Source organism: Montipora capricornis, chromosome 12 (assembly GCF_036669925.1).
Source record: "Montipora capricornis isolate CH-2021 chromosome 12, ASM3666992v2, whole genome shotgun sequence".
Taxonomy (NCBI): Eukaryota; Metazoa; Cnidaria; class Anthozoa; order Scleractinia; family Acroporidae; genus Montipora; species Montipora capricornis.
The window spans coordinates 21524317-21544985 of NC_090894.1; the positions used below are offsets into that span (position 1 = coordinate 21524317).

The following is a 20669-nucleotide window of genomic DNA, read 5'->3' on the forward strand; positions in this document are numbered from 1 at the left end:
CAGTGCTTATTATTTTAAATTACTATAACAAATAAATTATACTAAATGTAAATTATTTAATATATTATAATAAGTAAAATATAAATAATTATATTACAATAATAATAATAATTATTATTATTATTATTATTATTATTATTATTATTATTATTATAGTAATAAATGAAAACAAATTATATACCCGTCCAATAATAAATTATACTCTGGTCTTTTCCTCTTTTAAACAAAAACACTTAATATAATTTCACATGTTTCACATACTTCTCCAGAAGAGAATGTTGACAATGTTGTGAGACTAACAGAAAGTGCTTTATTGTATACAGTGGTTATGATGACAGCCCTGATTTTCAGTCCAATTTTATTTACCTGAAAAGGAAGTCAGGAAACAAAAATTAATTAAACGTGTTTCAGAGATACAGTACCTTCCAAAATTAGAAGTCACTGGAATTATTTAACTTTTATGATAAAACAATCTTGTCTCACCCAATAACTAAATTGTGAATTAATGAATGCTGAACAAAATGTTGTGAGAAACAAACCACAGGCATATAGGTAGCCATGGAACATTGGCTCCTGAAAAAAAAAACAAATGAAGTTGCAGCAAGCAAATTCCAAACCTGATTAATATTTAATTTCTACACACTGTGCTTGAAAAGGAAGTCAATTAATGTGTTCTAAAATATCATACCGGTATTTCTCAGTGAAAAAGTTAGAGTGTACTGATGCATTCTAAAGTACTGTTCACATTAGGCCTCAATTATGATCAAATTATAATCCAAATTAAGTTTGGAATGGGTTCACATATTCAACTAATTACAGTATGTGATTATAATTGGATTATAATTATTATTCCAAACAACCTCAAGGGGGTCGTTTGAAGTCATTCCAATGCGTAATTGAAAACAATGGTGAACATGTGGTCGTATGAGCAGACAAAACTTCTAATCACTTTAATATGGAGGGAAGATTTGGATTTGTCTTCTGCTATCCTTGGAAGCTATCCTTGGTTCTCTTCTTGCCTCAAGCATGGTGATGATAATCATGACAGCCACGCGATACTGCGTCATTTTTCTCACACTGTGAGGTAAACCTGCCTATTGTATTTTGAATTTTCGCAGATGTGAACAGAACCATAAATGAATAAAATTGAATCGAGGATGATATTATAGCCTGAATTATACTTCAGTTGATCATAATCAACATTGAGAGTAAACACAGCTTAAACGTATGATATGAAATCGATTGGGAAGACTTGTATTAAACCAACTACACTGGAAAAAGACAGGGGTGGGAAAATTAGAAAAGAAGGAGGGGAAACTGTGTCTACATGTATGTGGTGGTTACTTTGTCATTCTTAAAAAAGGATGGATAATAAGGCACTGTGTAAAGGGGAAATCAATGGGCCCTGGACAGTCCTACTGTGAGCTCTGTCAAAAAGACAGGAATTTTCCTTGAAACTGTTCAATTCAAGGACTCACAATAATTTTTTGTCCTGCATTGTCCTGTCTTTAATTGAATTATCATTCAATACCAAAATTCAGCACTATTAAATTTGGTCAAAATCCTTCACAGCTTGATAAAAAAATATATATTTAACCCTTTCACTCCTGTGGGGTTCCCCATTGACGAGTAAAATCATCTGGCGTTAGACAGAAAAAAATCTACAAGTTTCAGTGGCCCTTACAGGAGTGAAAGTGTTAATTAAAGTCAATTTTTTTTCAATTTTTTAATACAGCCTTTATTTGCATAGTGCCTAAAAAAACAACTTACTTTTCTATTTTCCATGAAAGAAACCAATGCATGTAGCAAAAGAGGCCCAGCAAAGCTTAGAGCATCACCTGTCAACTTAAGAATTCCAACACAGTAATACTGGACACCAAATGCATGGTTTAGGGCACTCAAAAGAGTTCTGCGATCAGTTATTTTGTAAACTTTATTCCCTGAAGATTCAATGTCAGAACAGTCAGCACTGTTTGTGCTTGTAGTTGTTAGTCTTTGCTTTGAAGAACCTCGTCGAAATGTCATAAAGTTGGGATCAGAGACACTTTTCTGCATGTCTGACCTAAACATTATCGGAGCATACCCATCATCACTAGAACAGCTATCAGATTTAATGCGAACGTCTACCGTCTCTTGATTTGTTTTCGTTTCCACATAATCAAAGCTATTACCAAAGAGAATTCTAAGTTTCTTGGTGGAGAGACTTTGCGGAAGCAGAAACAAATCCCTAGTACTCTGAAGTTTGCCTTTGTAACCCTTCTTCATCATGTGTCGAACCCACCAGAAGGTCAATTTCGAGATGAAGTTTGATCTGTCTTCAGCAATACCAAGGTGATCTGTCACACACTGTGTACTGCTGTAAAATGTACCCGTGAAGCTGATCTCAATATGGCATCTCTTTCAGAACTGACTTGAATTCCATGAACCTGAATCCCAGTAGAGCCAGCATTCAACAGATCTGCATTGGAACCAGTTCGACTGCACTGTCCACATGCCAGCGGAATAAGCAGAATGAGAAACATTGCTTCAAGGACGAACCTGATAATGGTTCCATACTCATGAACGAGTAAGGAATTGAAATAACTCCCATAATTTCTTAGGATAACAGAGTACAGTTCAATGCCAGTTATAAGGAAGGCTACTATTATGACTGAAAAATGAATAACTGGAAGGCGTCTTTTCAGAAGAGCGACATGTCTGCTTCTCCAAATCGTAAATGCATTCGATGTCCAAGCCAATCCAACGATACAACATGATAATAAATAAATTGAAGGATGGTATGAATTAACAGTCCAGGAACACAAAACTTCAATTAACAACTCTAAAAATATTAAGACACAAATTGAGACCTGAAGCTTTGAGAGTATAAACGAAGGGCGCTCCAAAAGAGTAGCTATCAGGAGTTTTCTTCGGCAAAAGAACAAACTTGAACAAAGTAAAAGAATATTTACTGGACAAACGAGACACAGCAGTTTGAAACAATCGCCAAAGTCGTTCTCTTTTCGGTCCCACGAAATAAACACAGACTTGTTCTTGGATCCACAGAAATTTTGCAAAACTCCCATCCTCCATTAGCCATGAATCAAGGTCCTTTTAGCTTCTGCACGTCTTAATTTCCTATCCAAGATAGCTCCATCGTAAAGGTGCCCGCGTAACGTGATGCACTTTCAGCGGGAATCACCCATAAAGGGTTGCGTGAATCGAGTCCAGGAGAGAGCAACGAATTTTAATGTCGCGGCGGCTGAATTTTCATCGATATTCAGCGATTTCATGTGGAAAATTCGGGGCGATATGGCTTGCTTATAGTGGTCAAGAGTTTTTTTAGTATTAAGAGAGACAATAAAGGGTGGGAGAATTCTCTCGTCGACGAAAACACACCAATGTTTTCCCTCGGTTTTAGCGTTATCAAAGGAAGGTAGCTCATGGCTGCGGATCTTCTTGCGCCGGGCGATGTGGTCAGGCAACGGTGGAAGATCGTAAGTTGAAAACACCGCTTCCTTTATCTCTTCCAAACTTATATAAGCGAATGAATCAAACTTGATATTTTAGCGTATATGTTGGGAAGTTCCGTGGATTTAAGTATCGTTTTTGTTGAATTTTCACCTGTATGCGTGGCGATGTTGATTTCTTTCGTAATCGACAGCTTAAGTTTAACTATTTGAAGAAAAAAATCGCTTTTTACAGTCACAAAAATAACAAGCGAATATAACTTTAAATGTTGTATGCTGGTAAAAACATTGCTTTCTTTGTTGTAGTTATCGGTGTAAAAAGTGTTGATTTCTTCATTCAAACGTCGCTTAATTCTAACCACACAGCGGAAGTCAATTGATATGATTTCGTATCGTAGCTAAGTTCAAACGCATATGCTTAATAAGCCGGCTGTATGTAGTGAGTCCTCGAGTTAAATGTTCCACAGTGTTGACTCTAGCTGCGCCAATTGCGTTCATTCTCGTGAAGTTATCCCGGGTCAAAGACGGGAATATTAAACGTAAAGAAATATTACACCTAGACTTGCGTGTATTTCCGCCTCCTGAGAAACATTCCATGCTTACGGGCTTTGAACATGTACATAGTCATGTGCATGCCATTTAATGTCAACAAGGTCGCGGGTGCATTCCTTTTCAGTTGCTCTTGAAATAGACTCTGTGCAATTAAGTTGACGGTTAATGAGCTTTTGCCTGTTATAAAGCGCTTGCCTATCAGAGATTTTTTTGTAACTCCGAACCTTAGAATAAGGTTTTTGTTTCTAAGATCGATTAATTTCTTAGACGAAAAAATTGTAATATTTTTCCAGAGATTGTAATATCTCATTAATCTTTTGAAATGAAGGTTGTGATATTAAGACCCCAATGTACCTTGTTCTTGTCAAGTCATAATCTAGTTTTTGCCCTCTTTGTTATCATATAGGACAAAAAGATTGGTGGTGGAGGGTTTGGTAAGTGTTTTGCGCAATTACCAGTGATGTGAATTACTGTAATATAAACCGCAGACTGCTTGCAATACGTGGTTTCCCTGTTTATATTGTCTCTTGGGAATAGTGAGACAAAAAAATTAATATTACCCTTGTGTTACACTTGTAAGGGGCAATGTCTGACCAGTATCAAAATGTAAAAACTGATAATTTCAAGCAAATTTCTGTTGTGTTCCAGGGTATGATTGATGTAACATTAATTTTAAGGATTTGCTTATTTTAAATATTTTAAGAGGTCCTTTGTGTAAACGGATCAGAAGTTGTATGCAAATAGATATTCACTACTTGCAAAATCCCATAATACACCTCTATTACTTTCTCCCCCCCCAAGACTTTTGCATAACCATTGTTTGCAATTCCTCTTGGGACATGAAAATTCCCAAGAGATGTCAAAAACAATGCCTATGCAGATTTTTGGGGTGTATATGAGGTGTATTATTGGATTTCTGCAAGTAGTGAATAAAGCTTGGTCATTTGTACTTTTACAATTTTGTATTAGCTTGTGTGATTGGCAATTAAAGATTTACATCAATGAAATAATAAATCAGATCAAGAAGTCATCAAATTCATGGATGAGTTATTTATATTTTGTCATTTTTTGTGTTGCTTATCTTATGTTGTTCAGAAAATAATTTATTAGTATTATTTCCAGGAGATTTAATAATGTTACCGGTAATTACCGTAACATGGCTGAATTAAGGAAGGTTAAAGTTGTTATTAATTACTGTGATGACAAAACAGTTTTTCAATGTTTTCAATAATATTATTGTGATTTTCTCATTTCAGCAATGTTCATGAGAAAAAAAGTGAACAGTTAGTGCTTAAAAGAGTGATTGGAATCATTGCAAATTTGATCAATAATAATATTAGTGTGATCATTAATTTATCGCTCTGAACAGAGACTCTGCCTTTGTGGATACAATAATTATTGAGAGTTACATGAACCATAATTCTGGATTGCAAAGCACTTCTTTTAACTTTATCCACGTCTACATATTAACGATTATTTAAGTAAGATTTTCTAGTTAATCGTGTTTCAAAGTTATCTAGTGAGTTCGAGATATATAAGGGCATGGTTGACAATAATGTCACATCAAGATTTAACTGCTGTATTTACCAGTGTTATTTACACACTTTTTTTTCGCTCCAAAACTTGAGATGCTTATTATACACGGAATCCTTTGTTTTAGACGAGCGTCCCTCATTAGCATATAATCAAAGACAATGGTTTTTGATTAAAAAGTAAAAGGCTTAACCAAGAGGTAAAAATTTAGATCCACTAATAATTAACTTTTTAAAGGCCTGACAGTAATTTAGAGCACTATACATATATGTGGCACGGCATCATGTCTGAAGGGGTGTAGCCTTATTTCTTAAGTGCTTTTTGTATGCACACCATCTTGACAATGTTATGAAGCTTAGTTACTGAATCCTATGTCAATTTGACAGGGGAGATCTACAAGGCTCTAGACCTTGTTGCAAAAGATGCTGCTGCCCTGAAGGTGGAGTCTGTCAACCAATCCAAACAAGTCCTCAAAATGGAGGTGGCTGTGCTGAAAAAGCTTCAGGGTGAAGAAACAGTTCTATTTTTTTTTCCATAATCCATTGACTCCTATGAGTGGGACTTAATAGAGTTTACTTTGTCTTACACCGGACAACTTTACTTGTCAATTGGTTGATGGTTCAGGAGTCAATGGGTTAAGCCATTGACACCTCAAACGCCCTAGGACGCTCCCAGTTGGCCAGTAAAGTCGTCAGGCATTAGACAGAGTGAAATCTGTTAAGTCTCACTCTGAGGGGTCAAAACTGCCACAAAGCTGTTTTTTTAGTATGTCTTGAAAATAACTAAAAGCAAAATGGTTGTAAAAGTTTAATGACTTAAAACCTCTCTAGTCTTAAGATACAAAAGGAGTTGTGATGCCTGGAAAGCTTCAGGACTTTTGAGATACAGGCCCCTGCCCCCTTAACTTTTCACTGTTAATCAGTCTGACAGGTACCTGGTTGGGTCCTGCTTAATTAATGTACAGTGTGAGGCTGCCAGGATTTGTTAACTGTCACATCCTACGTGGATCAAAATCAGCTAATCACATGCTTGAACATGACCCATTTGCCCATTTTGCCCACAGTGCATTGACAGCTGTGAAGAACAAAACTGTTGATTGGAATTTGAACTTTAGAGTTTAAAAGCTATGGAAAGGTGCCATAATGTGAAGCCTTGGTTTAGTCACGTTCAACCTTTTTTTTGTTCAGGTTGTAGTCATGTTTGCAAGTTTGTGAGCTGTGGTAGAAATGAGAATTTCAACTACCTTGTGATGTCCTTGCAAGGTTCAAATCTTGCGGAGTTGCGGCGGAGCCAGCCCAAGGGAGTATTCTCTCAAAGCACGATGTTACGGATTGGCTTTCAGATACTCAAATCTATAAAAGCCATTCATGAAGCTGGATTCCTGCATCGTGACATTAAACCAGTAAGGATCTTAGCCTTAGTGAACAGTCACACACGTCTTCTGATTTCAATCATTCAAAGAAAGTCAGGAAAGCTACATTAATTGGAGATTTGAGTTGCTGTTGATCATTGCTTAAAATGGATTTTAATAATAGAAACAATAGAACATAAAGTTAACTCAACCACTATTTTTTGCATTGTCCTGAGTGATTTGATGGGTCTTTGGGATGCTTTGATTTCCCCTTCAGATCCGACGGGCCGTAAAATACAATATAAAAGTAATAGTCTATTTATATTGTATGTGATGACGTGTTCGATCTGAAGGGGAAATCAAAGCGCCCCAAAAACCCATCAAATCTCTCAGGACAATGCAGAAAATAGTGGGTGAGTGAACTTTATTTATCTGGCAGTCCATAAAATGGATTTTTGAAAAGAAACATCATGATTTAAAGTTTTTATAGAGCATTTTCCTGGATCAGTTGAATTGGCTGTTAAAACTTTCTCAAAATAACATGACGTCACACACTCTTGCATCTCAAGGGTTGTTTGACTGTGGGCATAGTGAATAAATTAATGCAGAGATTCATTGTTCTAATTAGCATTAGTATAAGAACAAAGGCCAACAAGTCTTTCAAGTGAACATCTTTGCACCACTCGAGTCCGTTCGCTCGTTAATAGAAGGGTTTGCGAATCAAAAGCATTTCCAATGATCAAGAGTATATTTAAAATGCGGGTATCATAACAGTCAACTCGGTCACAATCAAATTTGTTAGCAATGTTGTGATTGATGTACATTAACTTTTTGTCAAATAGCCCATTTCTGAGTTTCTGTTTGCCTCAGTTTCAAAGCGAATCCTGGTGCACAACCATTCAAATGGAAATGAGTGCTATATTTTAATGCAAATCAAACTTATTATCATTTGAATGGTTGAGCACCAAGACTGGCTTTGAACCAGAGGCAAACTTAACTCGGAAATGGCCTAATGTAGCATTTAAAGTTTTGCAACTATTAAATTTTTTACTTATCTCTGGCTGTCAAGACCGCTTTATGCGCTCTGATTTTCTGCTCGTCATGCTTGGATTTAACCTTTTGTTGAAATGTATAAGGGCTTAAATTTTTTGGCGACTAAAATACTTGAGCTGGTGACCAAAATTAATCTGAAAACAAAGTAAAGTAAAGTAAAAAAGTAAAGTAACCATATTTAACGTCGATAATTCGTAACAGTAATTCAACTGACAAACCTGAGGTCAACGGTGCACTCATTTTACTCCCCCCTCACCATCTGCGCGCCGTTTTACGGGTATTTAAAGCTACACAGAATGGAAAGAAGTCGAAACAAGGATGTGAGATCCGGGAATCGAACTCGGGACCTCTTGCACCAAGGTCACGCACTAACCGACTATGCCATCCTCGCTCCTAGGGGCCAGCTCCTAGCTTTTTTCCTGAAAGTCGAGCACTGTCCAATAAGCGTGAATGGTAGGCAAAATAAATCAATCATTACTCCATTCTACTTGTATTCTCTCTTAAGTTCTTTATTTAAAAAAAGAACTAAACTTTTTGTTCTTATTCATAATCTGTTGCTTATACTTGAAATTTAAACAATGAGGATTGTGTCATTTTGGTTGCAAAAATTCTTGCCAGTTGGCCACAATAGTGAAACTGCAGACATCAAAATGTGAAAATTAGAATGCTATGGAATCAGTCTTTAAGTTTTCTCTCCTTGGTTGCTTATTTTTAGTCCAATTTTGCCATGGGCAACACCCCTGACTCACTGCACACCTGTTTCATGTTGGACTTTGGTTTGGCACGACAATTTACCAAAGGAAATGGAGAAGTCAGACCAGTAAGTGTTTTAAAATGCTCGCACTTTCTAGTTTTGAGGCAGTTGATTGAATGCTTGTCTTTCATGGCTTCTCCTTTAAATTAATAGAAAGCTTAGCTTGTAAATCCCACAATATTTTATTTATCAGGCCAGAAACTCTGCAGGATTTCGAGGCACTGTCCGTTATGCTTCCACCAATGCACATGAAAACAAGGTATGAGATTTAAATTAGCGAGGAATAAATTTTTGAGCTTACACAACTGAAAAGTGTTTCCCCAAACCCAATCTCTGTGCTCAGAGCAGAAGGAAGAAGATTACTTCATCCTTTGGTAATCAAATTGCCATGAAGTGGAGTTGGCCATGCTGCAAAATTCAGCCCGCTAAAATGGCCAGTCATAACGTACTGTGAGACAATGTAACAAAAAGTTAATTTCTTTATCCTTGGTTAAATGTAATTCATTTTTAATTAATTTAAGAGCAAAAAAATGGGTAACATGGTTGTAATAATTATTGGACTAATTTTCCAGGAAATGGGACGGCAAGATGATTTGTGGTCATTCTTTTATATGATGGCAGAGTTTGCAATGGGACACCTACCTTGGAGGAAAACGAAGGACAAGGTAACATACCGCTGAAAATGTGATTTTGTTTTACTTATTTCTTTTTATTTCTACACGTGGTCATGTACTGTATTCCCAAGAGATAGAGTACCGTAATTTCAGGCCGATTACCCGCGGGTAATGCGTTAATTTTCCAGTAAACCGCGGTTGCTGCAGGTAATAGGAAGGTGCGGGTAATACGATAATTTTTAAATCTCGGGTAAGAATTTGACAGATTGAAACAAGTTAAAATGAGGATAATTAAACCAACACTTCCTTCAAATCTGTGTGTTGCCTTGTTCGTTGATTCAATCTTTAAAATGATGCTTTATTTGCCGTAGTCTTTGTAAAACCGCTCGATGAAAGCCGAAGCAAATTGAATGAAAAACAATAATCTTTCCCTTCGACCATGTCACAACTTGTCACCGCATTAAAAGTAAATGAGAACGAATTTCTCACTTTAACACATCCTTTTCAATTTTAAGAAAGAGTTTATCGTGAGAAACAATTCAATGCTGAAAAAGTAACAAGATGCGAATGTGTTTATTTTGTGATGCCACAAATTTTTCCGTTCAAAACAAATCTTTTACGATCTTGTTTAAATAATTTCAAACCTTTACTAATTAATTAAACTGATGCTTCCTTAAAACTTGCGTGTTGCCAAGCTTGTTTGTTACCGTAGTTCAATCTGAAAACGCTTCCTATTCAAGATTTGTGTGATGTTTTATTCTAGTGTTCTAAAAGCCCTCAATGAAAGCCGATGAAAATTGAATGAAAAACAAATCAATAGTGTTTAAGTGATTACTGTATTTCACTGCTTTTTTCTTCGCTTAATTTAAAAGCATTTCTCACCTGCACTCCTTTCAATTTTGTATATGAAAGATTGAAAGCATTTTTTGTGAAAGCACGCTCAAAGCTACAAAACAAGATGCCGACATATTTCACGGCACCGCATAATTATTTAGAACATGATTGTCGGCACGTGTGTAAACAAAACACTAACTACAGTGAAAAATTTGCTGGATTGTTCATCGCATCAGTGAAATGCTCCTAGCTACCCCTGGCGACTTCTTATATAGGCCCGGTCTTTTGCCCCTGGGTATGCCTAACCACCACCCCATCAGGTATTTTTAACACTCCCCCCACTTTCTCTCAACCTATCAAAATGGCGCTCAGTGATCAATCGTAAAGATGTTGGCCTTCAACTCGTATTCTATCGAGTCTTAGCGTTAATACATTGGATATTTAAGTCGTTTTAACAAGACAAACCAGAAATGACTAAGGAGAGTGTTTAAGGCTGCATTATTAGAAGCCAATTCTTAGCAGAAAATGCTATCGATCTTCTGCTTTGTAAACAACAACATGGAATATTCATCGCTCCAAGTTTGTGAGTTCTTGTCCCGGAAATACAGCAGCAAGATTTTTTCGGTTTTGGGGTGCGGGTAATAGGCCAGTGCGGGTAATCTGTTGAACGTTTTTTCCCCTTGTGACAAAAATAGACCGCTGCGGGTAATCTGCTGTGCGGGTAATCGTCCGGAAATTACGGTAATTATGCAAATTGTGGTCTCCTGGCGTGCTTTGAGTTTTGGAATTCATTTAAGGGGGGGGTGGCTCTTAACGACCAAACTGTTGCTATGGACCCCTTCAAATAATCAATTCTAGAGTCCCTTTAACTCTGCAGTTACCTTTTTTCTAATGTTCTATTTAACATTATTTTCTTTGTCTGGTTCAACTCACAGCCATATTTAACTTTTGTTCACATATTGTTAATGCAACAGTTCAAGAACCCCTTACCCCCCGGTAAGGTCATTTGAGGTCATAAGACCCTCCTTTGATACACTTTAAAAATATCAGTTCCATTTCTTGTCTAAACAGAAATTCCATGATGGCACAGTTGCGATCTGGTGAAAAAACTGCCTCTTCCTTTCGTTTCCTGGGAGTTTTTACATGTTTTTCACCGAAACGCACTGCATGTGCTTTTGATCGAAGTGATGTCAGATTTCCATTGAAAAAGTTACTTCAAAGAACCATCCATGCAACCTTTTTGTAGGGCTCTTGACTAAAAAGCTTCCTTGGAAACCACATTGTCTTTCTGTAGTTAAGTGCCATCCCCCTCAAGGTAACTTGTACATGTAACATGTCTGAGTTGGATTTAAGCCACCATTCACAAAGTGCATACTGCATGTTTCCTTAGGAACAAGTTGGCAAGATGAAGAAAGGTTATGACCATCAACTGTTTTTGAAGTCTTTGCCTCCAGGATTTAGACAATTCCTAGACCACATCAGCCTGCTTAAGTATGAAGACAAGCCAGATTACAAGGTGACACAAACTTATCAAGGAAAGGCTGAAATACATACATGTACTACTGACTGCATGGATTTGAAATCACCCATGTAGTAGTTGTTAATGAAACATTTTGCACTTGATTATTAACATACCTGTACATCCCCACTTGATAACCAGAAGTACTGCTTAAAAAACAAGCAGCAGTGTTTTATCGGGTTTAAAAACACTAGGCTCAACCAAGTGTTTTGAGACCCAATAAAACAGGGCTTCAAAAACATTCACAAAAAGCTTGTCCCTTGGGTGTCCAAACAAAAGTTCAAAATGTGAGGGGAAGATATTACACTGTAGCATACAAGAAAAACAAGCTGGGCCTCATTACTATTCTGTACGTAAAGAATTCTAAAGGGGAGTGTTTTATCAGGTTTAAAGCTCATGAACGTAACACTATAGCAATGTTTTGATCTTTAATCTGTTTCTCCCTGAAGCGTTGCCCATTGAGAAGGACTGTAAAGGGTTTAATTGGGTCCAGTTTATTCAAAGAACGTTTGTAACTCCTTCAGTTTGATTTGCGGTTAAAGCAACATAGCCCAGATTTTAAATTTTTCTATTCCTTCTTCCAGATGTTGCTTTCAATCCTCGAGAAAGCAATCAACAAAAAAGGCATCAAGGAAAGCGACCCATTTGACTGGGAGAAGACACCAGGTGACATTTCCCAGGCAACCACGACAACTAGCACCCCTCCAGTTGGCCAAATATACACCACGCCCCCAGATAACAAGGCAGGTTTGCATAATCTGCATGGCTCAGAGAGAGTTTCAACTGGTGATATGCTGGACGCTGACCCCAGTGACCATAATAATGAGGCACACAGAAAGGACAGTGTACATAAGAATGGCAATAACATGAGCAAGCTTGGGACAACTGATAAAGGGGTGATACAAAAGATTAGAGAAGTTTTGGATGCCGTGGAAAGAGACAGTGGGCACTTTCTCAAACCACAAACTGGTTATGGTCTTCACAGAGAAGCAAAGCAGGTTTGTACATGGAATGTGGCATTTAACTTTGTCAACAGGGATAGTACAGTGGTAAAAACAAACACCACACAATAATCCAAGGAGTGTTGTCAGATGACAGCTGAGTTTGTGTTGGTTCTCAACTCCTTGAAGGGATTTTCTTTCCAAGCACCCAGATTTTCATTCCCTCTTTAAATCCAATTACAGCAAAAAGATAAGTATCCTTCACAGCACAAACCCCAGTTATTCGCTTTTATTAATGCCTTTATAATTATTGAAGAAAGGAGAACACATCCTAATGGTTTCATGCAGGGAATTGTGGGGAATTAAGGAGCCCCTGAATGTGATACGATTTCAGGCTTTGGTGGCCATCTTGCTGCGGCAGATCATTCACCTTGATTTCACCGGAAGTCCTTGAGCCCATGTAGAGAAAATGATCTCTAGGATCATATTCTACCCATTCTTATCCTTTCTTTTGTTGTTGTTCCCCCAAGGATGGCAATCATGCTTATTTATTTACAACTCTTTATCAGAAGTATGACTGATGCTGCTTATTACGCCATCAGCAAGCTGTGTAGTGCTGTTTCTTCTCTGAAACAGACCTTGCAATGCAACCTTGGTTTGTTGATAGCATAGAGCTAGAGCTTTGATTTTCATGAAGTAAGCAAATTTCCAGTTTGACTTCTTTGCACAATGATTTTTTTTTTTTTCAGTAAACACACAACCTTATGTAAACTGTATTGTAAATTTCTTGGGAAAATCGTGAATAGTGATTTTTACTATTGAAAAGTTTGGTACTGTAATTCATATTTGTGCTCTCCTTGAAGTAAGAAAGGTGTTTTTGGTTAGAGCACAACTGTGAATATTCAAATTTTATCTTGTGTTTATTGACTTCATAAAGCAGTGTGATTTGTTCCATCCAAAGCTGTCTTATCCTCTTCTCAATGTTTTGAGGAAACCTCAGCCCATTTGTTACAAAGTTGGCTCTTAAGAAAAAGCATGTACTTGAGTATTTTTGTCACAATAAAAACAAAACAAAAAATTTCTCATACACCTATACACATGTAGCAGACTTAACTTTCATGTCACAAATTGACATAAAAGAGCCACCACCACAAATTCTTCATAACTTTTAAAATCCATGTGCAGGACAAATCAAATGCACTTTACTAATTTCTCATTGTTGTTGTTGTTGTTGTTGTTGTTGTTGTTGTTGTCAATGTTATGTAGATACAAGAAGGAGGCTTGTCTGTAATCCATAATAGAATTTTTCTTTTTAACAGGAAAAGCCCATAAACGGAGAGAGAAAACTGGAAACCCCTGCTCTGATCTCTGCCATTGTTCAGGATGTACAGAGGGCACAGATTAAAAGTGGAGTGGAAGCTCAGGGAGAATTTGTTTACAAAGACATTGAGGTAATGCTTGTTCCTCAGATTGTTACTGACAACCAACAAGAACAAAACCATGATCAACATTTGGATGCAATTGGGCAAGATCTCAACAAGGACCAAAATCCCCTCTCCCCAGAGCTTCCAACAAGTTTGAATAAAGTGGAAAATTTTACCTCTGGAAACTTACTGCCAATAAACTCAGTTCCAGTAGACTCAGAAGAATCAAACTTGAGGAGGCCTGGTACTCCCAGTACGATACCTTTATCAAATGATGCTGTCCCAGCAGTTCCCACTCCACTGGAATTTACAACACCTGACTCAAAGCCAGTCAATCTTGAGTTTGTGGAATCACCTGACGTCAGGGAAGATGACCAAGAGGACAGATTTGTGTGGTCACCTGGTGTGGTTGATGATCAGCCTCTTGTGTATATGCCCCCTCCGGTGGTTGAAACAGAGAATGATGAGAAACTGGAAGTACTGGCTAATGTGGGCAGAACTGATCGACAAGTAGCCATAGGAAGCAGCCATCATTTAACATCAATGTTTGATCACCACCATCACCATCATCATGATGATCATAAAAAACTTATACGTGAACTACCCCTGGACACTGAACCTGTAAGACACGTCAGTGATGAAAGGAAAAGCCACAGCGAGACCGGCAACCACAGGTTGGAACACAACTTGCCTGAGGTGCCTTTCCAGCCTCCAAGTCTTTTTCGTGTACCATCGGTTTTGGAACAGATGGTTGATGAAGTTCCTGTTGGTGAAGGGGAAGAGACTCGAAAATCGCTGTTTAGAGTTCCTTCCGTGCTGGAGCAGATGGAGGATGAAGGCCCTGTCTCTGAACGAGAGGAGCCGCCAGTAATTCCACCAGATGCAGATGAGTACTGGCTTGATTCTGCTGAATTTGCCTCAGACAGGCAAAATGGGTCAAGGTCATCTCACTCGCATCATGCATTGCATGTCCCCGGTTCTCATGCCATAGCCGTGACCACTTGCCATGATGTGCAGTTGAGGGACAGCGACGATGCAGGTTTTGTGCTGGGAGACACTGAGATTGCTCCTGCCGCAGAGGGAATTTCTTCATTTTCAGAGGAGTCTGTCCGTGAGGATAGGAATTACGAGAGAAGTGAAGATTTTGAATTTTGTTTTGATGATAAAGAGATTGCAGGCATCGAGGTTCTTCTCTCAACAGACAAGGAGGAAATAATTAATAAGTCAAAATCAAGCATTCCTGAAAGTAGCAAAGATCAGCAGAATGAAGCAGTTTGTGATGAGAAAAGAAGAAGTAAGGATTCATCAGCAGAGGAAATGGAGGATAAATCTGATAAACGTAAACTAAGTAATGTACATGTTTCTGACTTGCGCAGAAACAGTAAAGCACAGTTTTATATTGGTGACTGTGAAGAAGCAAAATATGAAGTTGGTAATGAATGTTTGAATGATAGAGAACTAAAACAGGACAACAATTTCTATTCTGAAAGTCATTCTCAAAATGAACCCAAGCACGAAATTGAAGCTGCAGATTTAGATCTTGCAAAACAGGGAATTGCTGAGGTAGGACCTGTTGGAGATGGCACAACTTATTCATTTTCAGCAGAGCGTAGAATACCAAGCTTGAATGAGCTTTTAAATTATGGAGGAGATGATGACTTTGAGCAAGTTGTTGCTGAAGAGGTGTCTGATGATTACTGGGCTCTAGATACAACAGATGGACCACAACATCCAGAGGAGTTTGGTAACATGGATATGTACAGTGCCGATTCTCACCATCGTGATGAGTTGCTAAGGCCCAAGCCTCCTCCTGGCAGATCAGAACGCGGCTGTATTTCTGCTAGGTTAGTGAGAAATATCTTTCGTGGAAACACTAGATCTGGCAAAAATGGTGCAACCAGTGCTAATCAATGAATGAAGAAGAAAATCATTTGTAGAAGAAAATCATTTCAGCTCACAGTACATCATAGGAAAAACAAAGTATTTAGCATGTGAGCCCCTACAAAATGCAAGGGGTCCCCCATAGCTTTGGTATGGTATTTAACACTCCTGGCCAGTGTCAATTTTAACTTTGTCATTTAGCCACATAAAAAATACTGGAAACACCATTTGAGGGTGGATCTCAGAAAGCCAAAAATTTGTCAGAAGTTGCATAAATGTTCAAAATTTCCTCATTGGACGGGTCAATGTTAACACATCAGGTTGGCCATGCGGTTTGTGGGGGGAGGGGGGGTTGGGGGGACATTCTTTCAATCCTGAGAGGGTTTTTCTCATTAAGGAGTCCTTGATGTCTGGTGAAATAGTTATCTTGCAAACCCAGGAAAGTAGTTGAGCATAGCAGGAAGTAAATCTGAAATTGGTGGTATTTCATTGAGTCTTTTGTATTTTGATTTTAGATTACGCCGCTACAAACCCAACAAGACTGGTTTGGACTTTATGCGTCCTCTTGTGGCCATCAGTGACAAGCCTGTGGTCATTTGAGTGTGTTTGAGTTGTTTGAGTTGCTGCAACTCAAGTTATTGGTTGGTTGTAGGTAGTAGGTTAAGTTACTGAATTCTTAAATTTTTGCCAGCTGAGTTCTGTTATCATTACGTAAAGTAAGTGAAGTTGATGTTTAAGCAAAGGGCAACTACTGGAAATTTCGATCCATGTAGGTCTGTTAATGCTACAGCACCAGAGCACTTGTTGCTGGACAGGTGTTTCATAAAATTCAGCTTAAAATACTCTCAGGAAATAAGACCAAGATCAGTTCCTCTTTTGCTTGTCCATCAAGTGTGGCAAAAAAAGAAGATAGTAACATGTGCGCAGAACTCATCTGCTTTCTTTAAATGTTCTTGTTTCTCCATCTTCTCTTTCTGTATTTCATATCCAATTTTTCTTCATTTTTCACGTCACACACAGGAAATAGCCTGCAAATAAGAAGAATCATCCACTTCCAGTATCTGTCCATTGCTGGAATGTTCATGTTTTAGTAAGATCACTTAGTTTTCAAAAGAAACTTTGAACCTGCCGAAGTAATCTGACTAAGCTAATAAATATTATTAATTTAATAACAATAGAGAATTAAAGCTAGAAGGGAATCGAACACATTGACAGGCTGCCTCTCACATTGATAGTAATTTTATGGAGTCAGAGAAACAACCTGTGACATTAAGGCATAATTAGTTTTGGTTTAAAACAGAAGTTTTCACACAACTATTTGTTTTATCTTATAGTTTCTTGATAATATTATTATATATTTTATCTTTATTTATTTGAATCCCTTTAATTGTTCTGAACCCTTTTAGGTGAGATTGGATGGCCCTATTTTAGACGGAGGACGTTAAGTGCATGTCGCAGCTTGCAGGGCATTGTTTTACCATAATGCTAACCTTAGGCCTAAACATTACCTAAAGCATGTTGTTTTGGCCTAATGTTAGCATTAGTAAAGGTTTGGGTTGTTTCAGCAATGACCTGCAACTTTAACCTGCAGTTTACACCCTCCATATTTTAGATAAAATAATTAATGAACATGATCCCAGCAATTACAACCTCATTTGATTTGTCTTGAGTCGATGTGAGTGAGATAAGGTATACCGTGATTTTAAGATTAAAGGATGGAATGCTGAAAGATTTCGAGATTTTGCAGTGAACCAAGAAGGGGTTCCTTATTTAGAACAGTGTACCATGAATCGCCAAGAGGGCAATCCTTGTTACAACATGTTGTTTTAATACCATATGTCTATCATTTTCTAATCAAGAAAACAACTTGCATCAGGCATTTCATAATTTGGCCTTTGAAATTTGAAATTAGATACTCTTTGCTTTAAATTTTCTAAATTGTACAAAGTATGCATGAGCTTAAAAGTGGGGCGTTTGTCAAGTCCTTTCAACTTTCAAAGCCAATTTCTTTGTAACACAAATCTCTTTCATCCATAAATTCACATTAAATACTTAAATAAGGTCAACAGAGATTCCCTTGTAGTAATAACGCCATTCATAAATGCTGACAAATAATTGATCATTTTTGTCTTTGTTAATTTAGGACTTCCAGCTAGCCTCTTTTGAGTTTTGATTATACTGATGTGCTAGTTGGAACAATTAGTAACAAGACAAAGAATTGCTTCTGACTGCCATTTGCACATAGAGGCCTTAGATTGCTTTTTAATTAACTTGTTTGTCTTCTGTTTTAAATTTCCAGATGGTGTCTATTTATTCTTTAGGCTATTTAAATAATATTATTGGTCCCTCAAAATGAATAATAATATGAATATTATAGATGAAGTTGGAGTCAACTTAACTCTGAGGCAAAATCTCTTTTCCATTTCTTTGTAGTTTAAAAAGGATCCTGGTTGTAGCCAGTCACATCATGGTTGCGACAGTGTGGTGTTTCATCATCTAAGTGTTCCTAAATAATATTATTGTTAACTGACACCTAAACCTGGTTTTTGTGCAAATTATGCAGTGTGGATTGTTCTTGCAAGACTTTGATTGTCACATTATGCAACGTGAGAGATGCCCATGTTATTTAGTTGTTTTAACTCTAAAACGTATCTTGCAACTCTTTAGGTGATTTCAACCCTCTCCTCTTCCTTCCCCTTTTCCTTCTCTTGCCATGCCCCGCCCCTATAAGTAGCATTTCCCAAGCTATGGCCAGCAAGCACTTCTTATGCAAGACAGACTGATGGTCAAGATATTTGTAAATGTTATAGCCCAGTAATGTTATTTCACCATTTCCAAAATTCACTCCAGAAGAAAGGCATGCCCATTATATAAGGCTGCACGGAGGAAAGTTATCCTCTCTTTATTCCCTAGAGCCTTGAGATGTTTGTTGTTTTTTGAGTTACCGTAATTTATACATTTTTTGGAATTGGCCATTTAATGGCTGTGTGCTCACTCACCTGGCTAATAAATGATGGCAAGGCCAGAATTACGCTTATTCTCAGACGGTCCAGGTCGCCAGTGTCACACACTCTACTCCCTTTCCTGATGGGAAAGGGAGTAGAGTTCGTGACACGTCAAATTGAATAGAGTTAGTGACATGAGCAACCTGGACCATCTGAGAATCAGGCTAGGCCGGAATAGACTTGTTTTGATCTGGAACATTCTCATCCTGTTGAGGGTCACTACATGGTTGAAATGACCCTCAGAACAGTATGAGGATGGTCCATATATACACAAGAGAATCCTTGAGGTTTATATAACAAGTAGATCACCTCCAGCCTCGTTTTCATTTGAAGGCCAGGTATCTCAGCACGCATATATCAAATAGATTGCTGGGCTATAAAAGTTTGTAGTAATTATTGAAAGTAATGTTATTCTATAGTGCTTATGCTTAAGGACTAATTAAATGACAATTTATGTACATATAATAGAGAAAAGTAATGAATTTTCCGCATCCTATTTCCTTGCTTGAAGGCGCATGCGGGTATTGTATTTTGCTAAATAAATTCACTGAAATCATTTTAGTTGTGTTGTGATATTATTCCTTTGAAAGCTGGAGATGGTTTGTCGAGAAAAACCTATTTCTATATCGCTTTTTTTAAAGACAAGTTTTCACATCCTTCAAGTATGCCATTGTTGTGAGACTTGTGATTGGCTGGGGACATCTGGTTTCATCACTAATACAACTGAACCTTCATTGAGCACCAAACCTCAGGAACAAAATTAACTAGTGCCAGTTCAAGGTCTAATGAATTGATACTGGTCTTGTTTTACTTGGAGTTTTCATGTGCGCCTTTTGAACAAAACAAAATGCTAATTATTCCCCTGGCCCAGTTGTTCGAAGGGTGGATAAACCACTATATCCACTGGCAAGAGTCCATGACTTGGAGCGTACAACTTCATTGTATTAGTGGAGCGGCGTTTTACCAGACCGAGTTATTTTTAGATTGATTTTCCCGCAAAACCAGCCCTTTCCAGCCAATCACAAATCTTGCATGAAAAATCAACACCCATGGGACGAAGAATGGTCACTCATGCAAGCCAAATTGCTGTTACAGAGACTCAATATTAAAGTTGTAGGCTGCTGGTTATGGGTTCCTGCTACTGGATAACTTAATTGGTTTTGCTAGTGTTTAGAGCGGTTTTCAATTGAGTGTCGAAAGTAATTAGCGAATTACTTTGGTTTTGCATTACTTCACTCAGTGATTGGTTCAAAGTTCTCTCGCCATTTTTTCAACCAATCAGAAGTGAAACCAAACCCAATCGTGGCTCGCGCATGCACATTTTCCCGCGCTTTGTGCTGGGTATGTGTAATTTCTTCGAGTTTTGATTGGTTTACTGGATTGTCTCCGTCCTTTTTGATCGGCCAAAGTAATCACTTTGGTTTTGGTTTCACGACACTCTATTGAAACTCGCTCTATCCACTGGACAGTTCAAGCGCTTTCCACCCTTCGAACCCAGGTTCAACCCTGAGGTCGCATGTGGGGTGAGTTTCGGTCGATCTCAATCTGGCTCCGAGGATTTTTCTCCGGGTACACTGTATTCCGGTTTTCCTCCCTCGTCAAAATCGACTCCCAGTCAATTACATCTGACTGGGTCTGCTCCGAGATCACACATGGATCGTAGGGCGGCAGCCTTCACATGTCTTCGATCCGATGCCGTTGAGCCGGTTGATCCTGAAAAGCCTTTGTAGGGAGCGGTCAGCTAAGCACATTTACATTT

At 37.9% G+C, this 20669-nt stretch overlaps 2 protein-coding genes across 2 annotated transcripts in view; one reads left to right on the forward strand and one right to left on the reverse strand.

The window, feature by feature from the left end:
* The window catches only part of LOC138026143 (ATP-binding cassette sub-family C member 10-like), a 28999-nt gene extending 25874 nt beyond the window's left edge, over positions 1-3125 (reverse strand). Inside the window, 4 exon segments of the mRNA XM_068873353.1 lie at positions 262-366; positions 484-573; positions 1771-2372; positions 2375-3125. Of these exon segments, the coding sequence (XP_068729454.1) occupies positions 262-366; positions 484-573; positions 1771-2372; positions 2375-3065 (1488 nt within the window). The 5' untranslated portion in view covers positions 3066-3125.
* Positions 3126-3213: 88 nt separating this feature from the next.
* On the forward strand, positions 3214-19466 carry LOC138026144 (uncharacterized). The gene is made up of 11 exons (XM_068873354.1): positions 3214-3476; positions 4408-4435; positions 5921-6040; positions 6722-6936; positions 8654-8758; positions 8886-8951; positions 9265-9357; positions 11531-11656; positions 12244-12657; positions 13920-15868; positions 16421-19466. Exons 1-11 carry the CDS (start codon positions 3423-3425, stop codon positions 16503-16505), a joined length of 3255 nt encoding a protein of 1084 aa, XP_068729455.1. The 5' UTR covers positions 3214-3422; the 3' UTR covers positions 16506-19466.
* The last annotated feature ends 1203 nt before the right edge of the window (positions 19467-20669 follow it).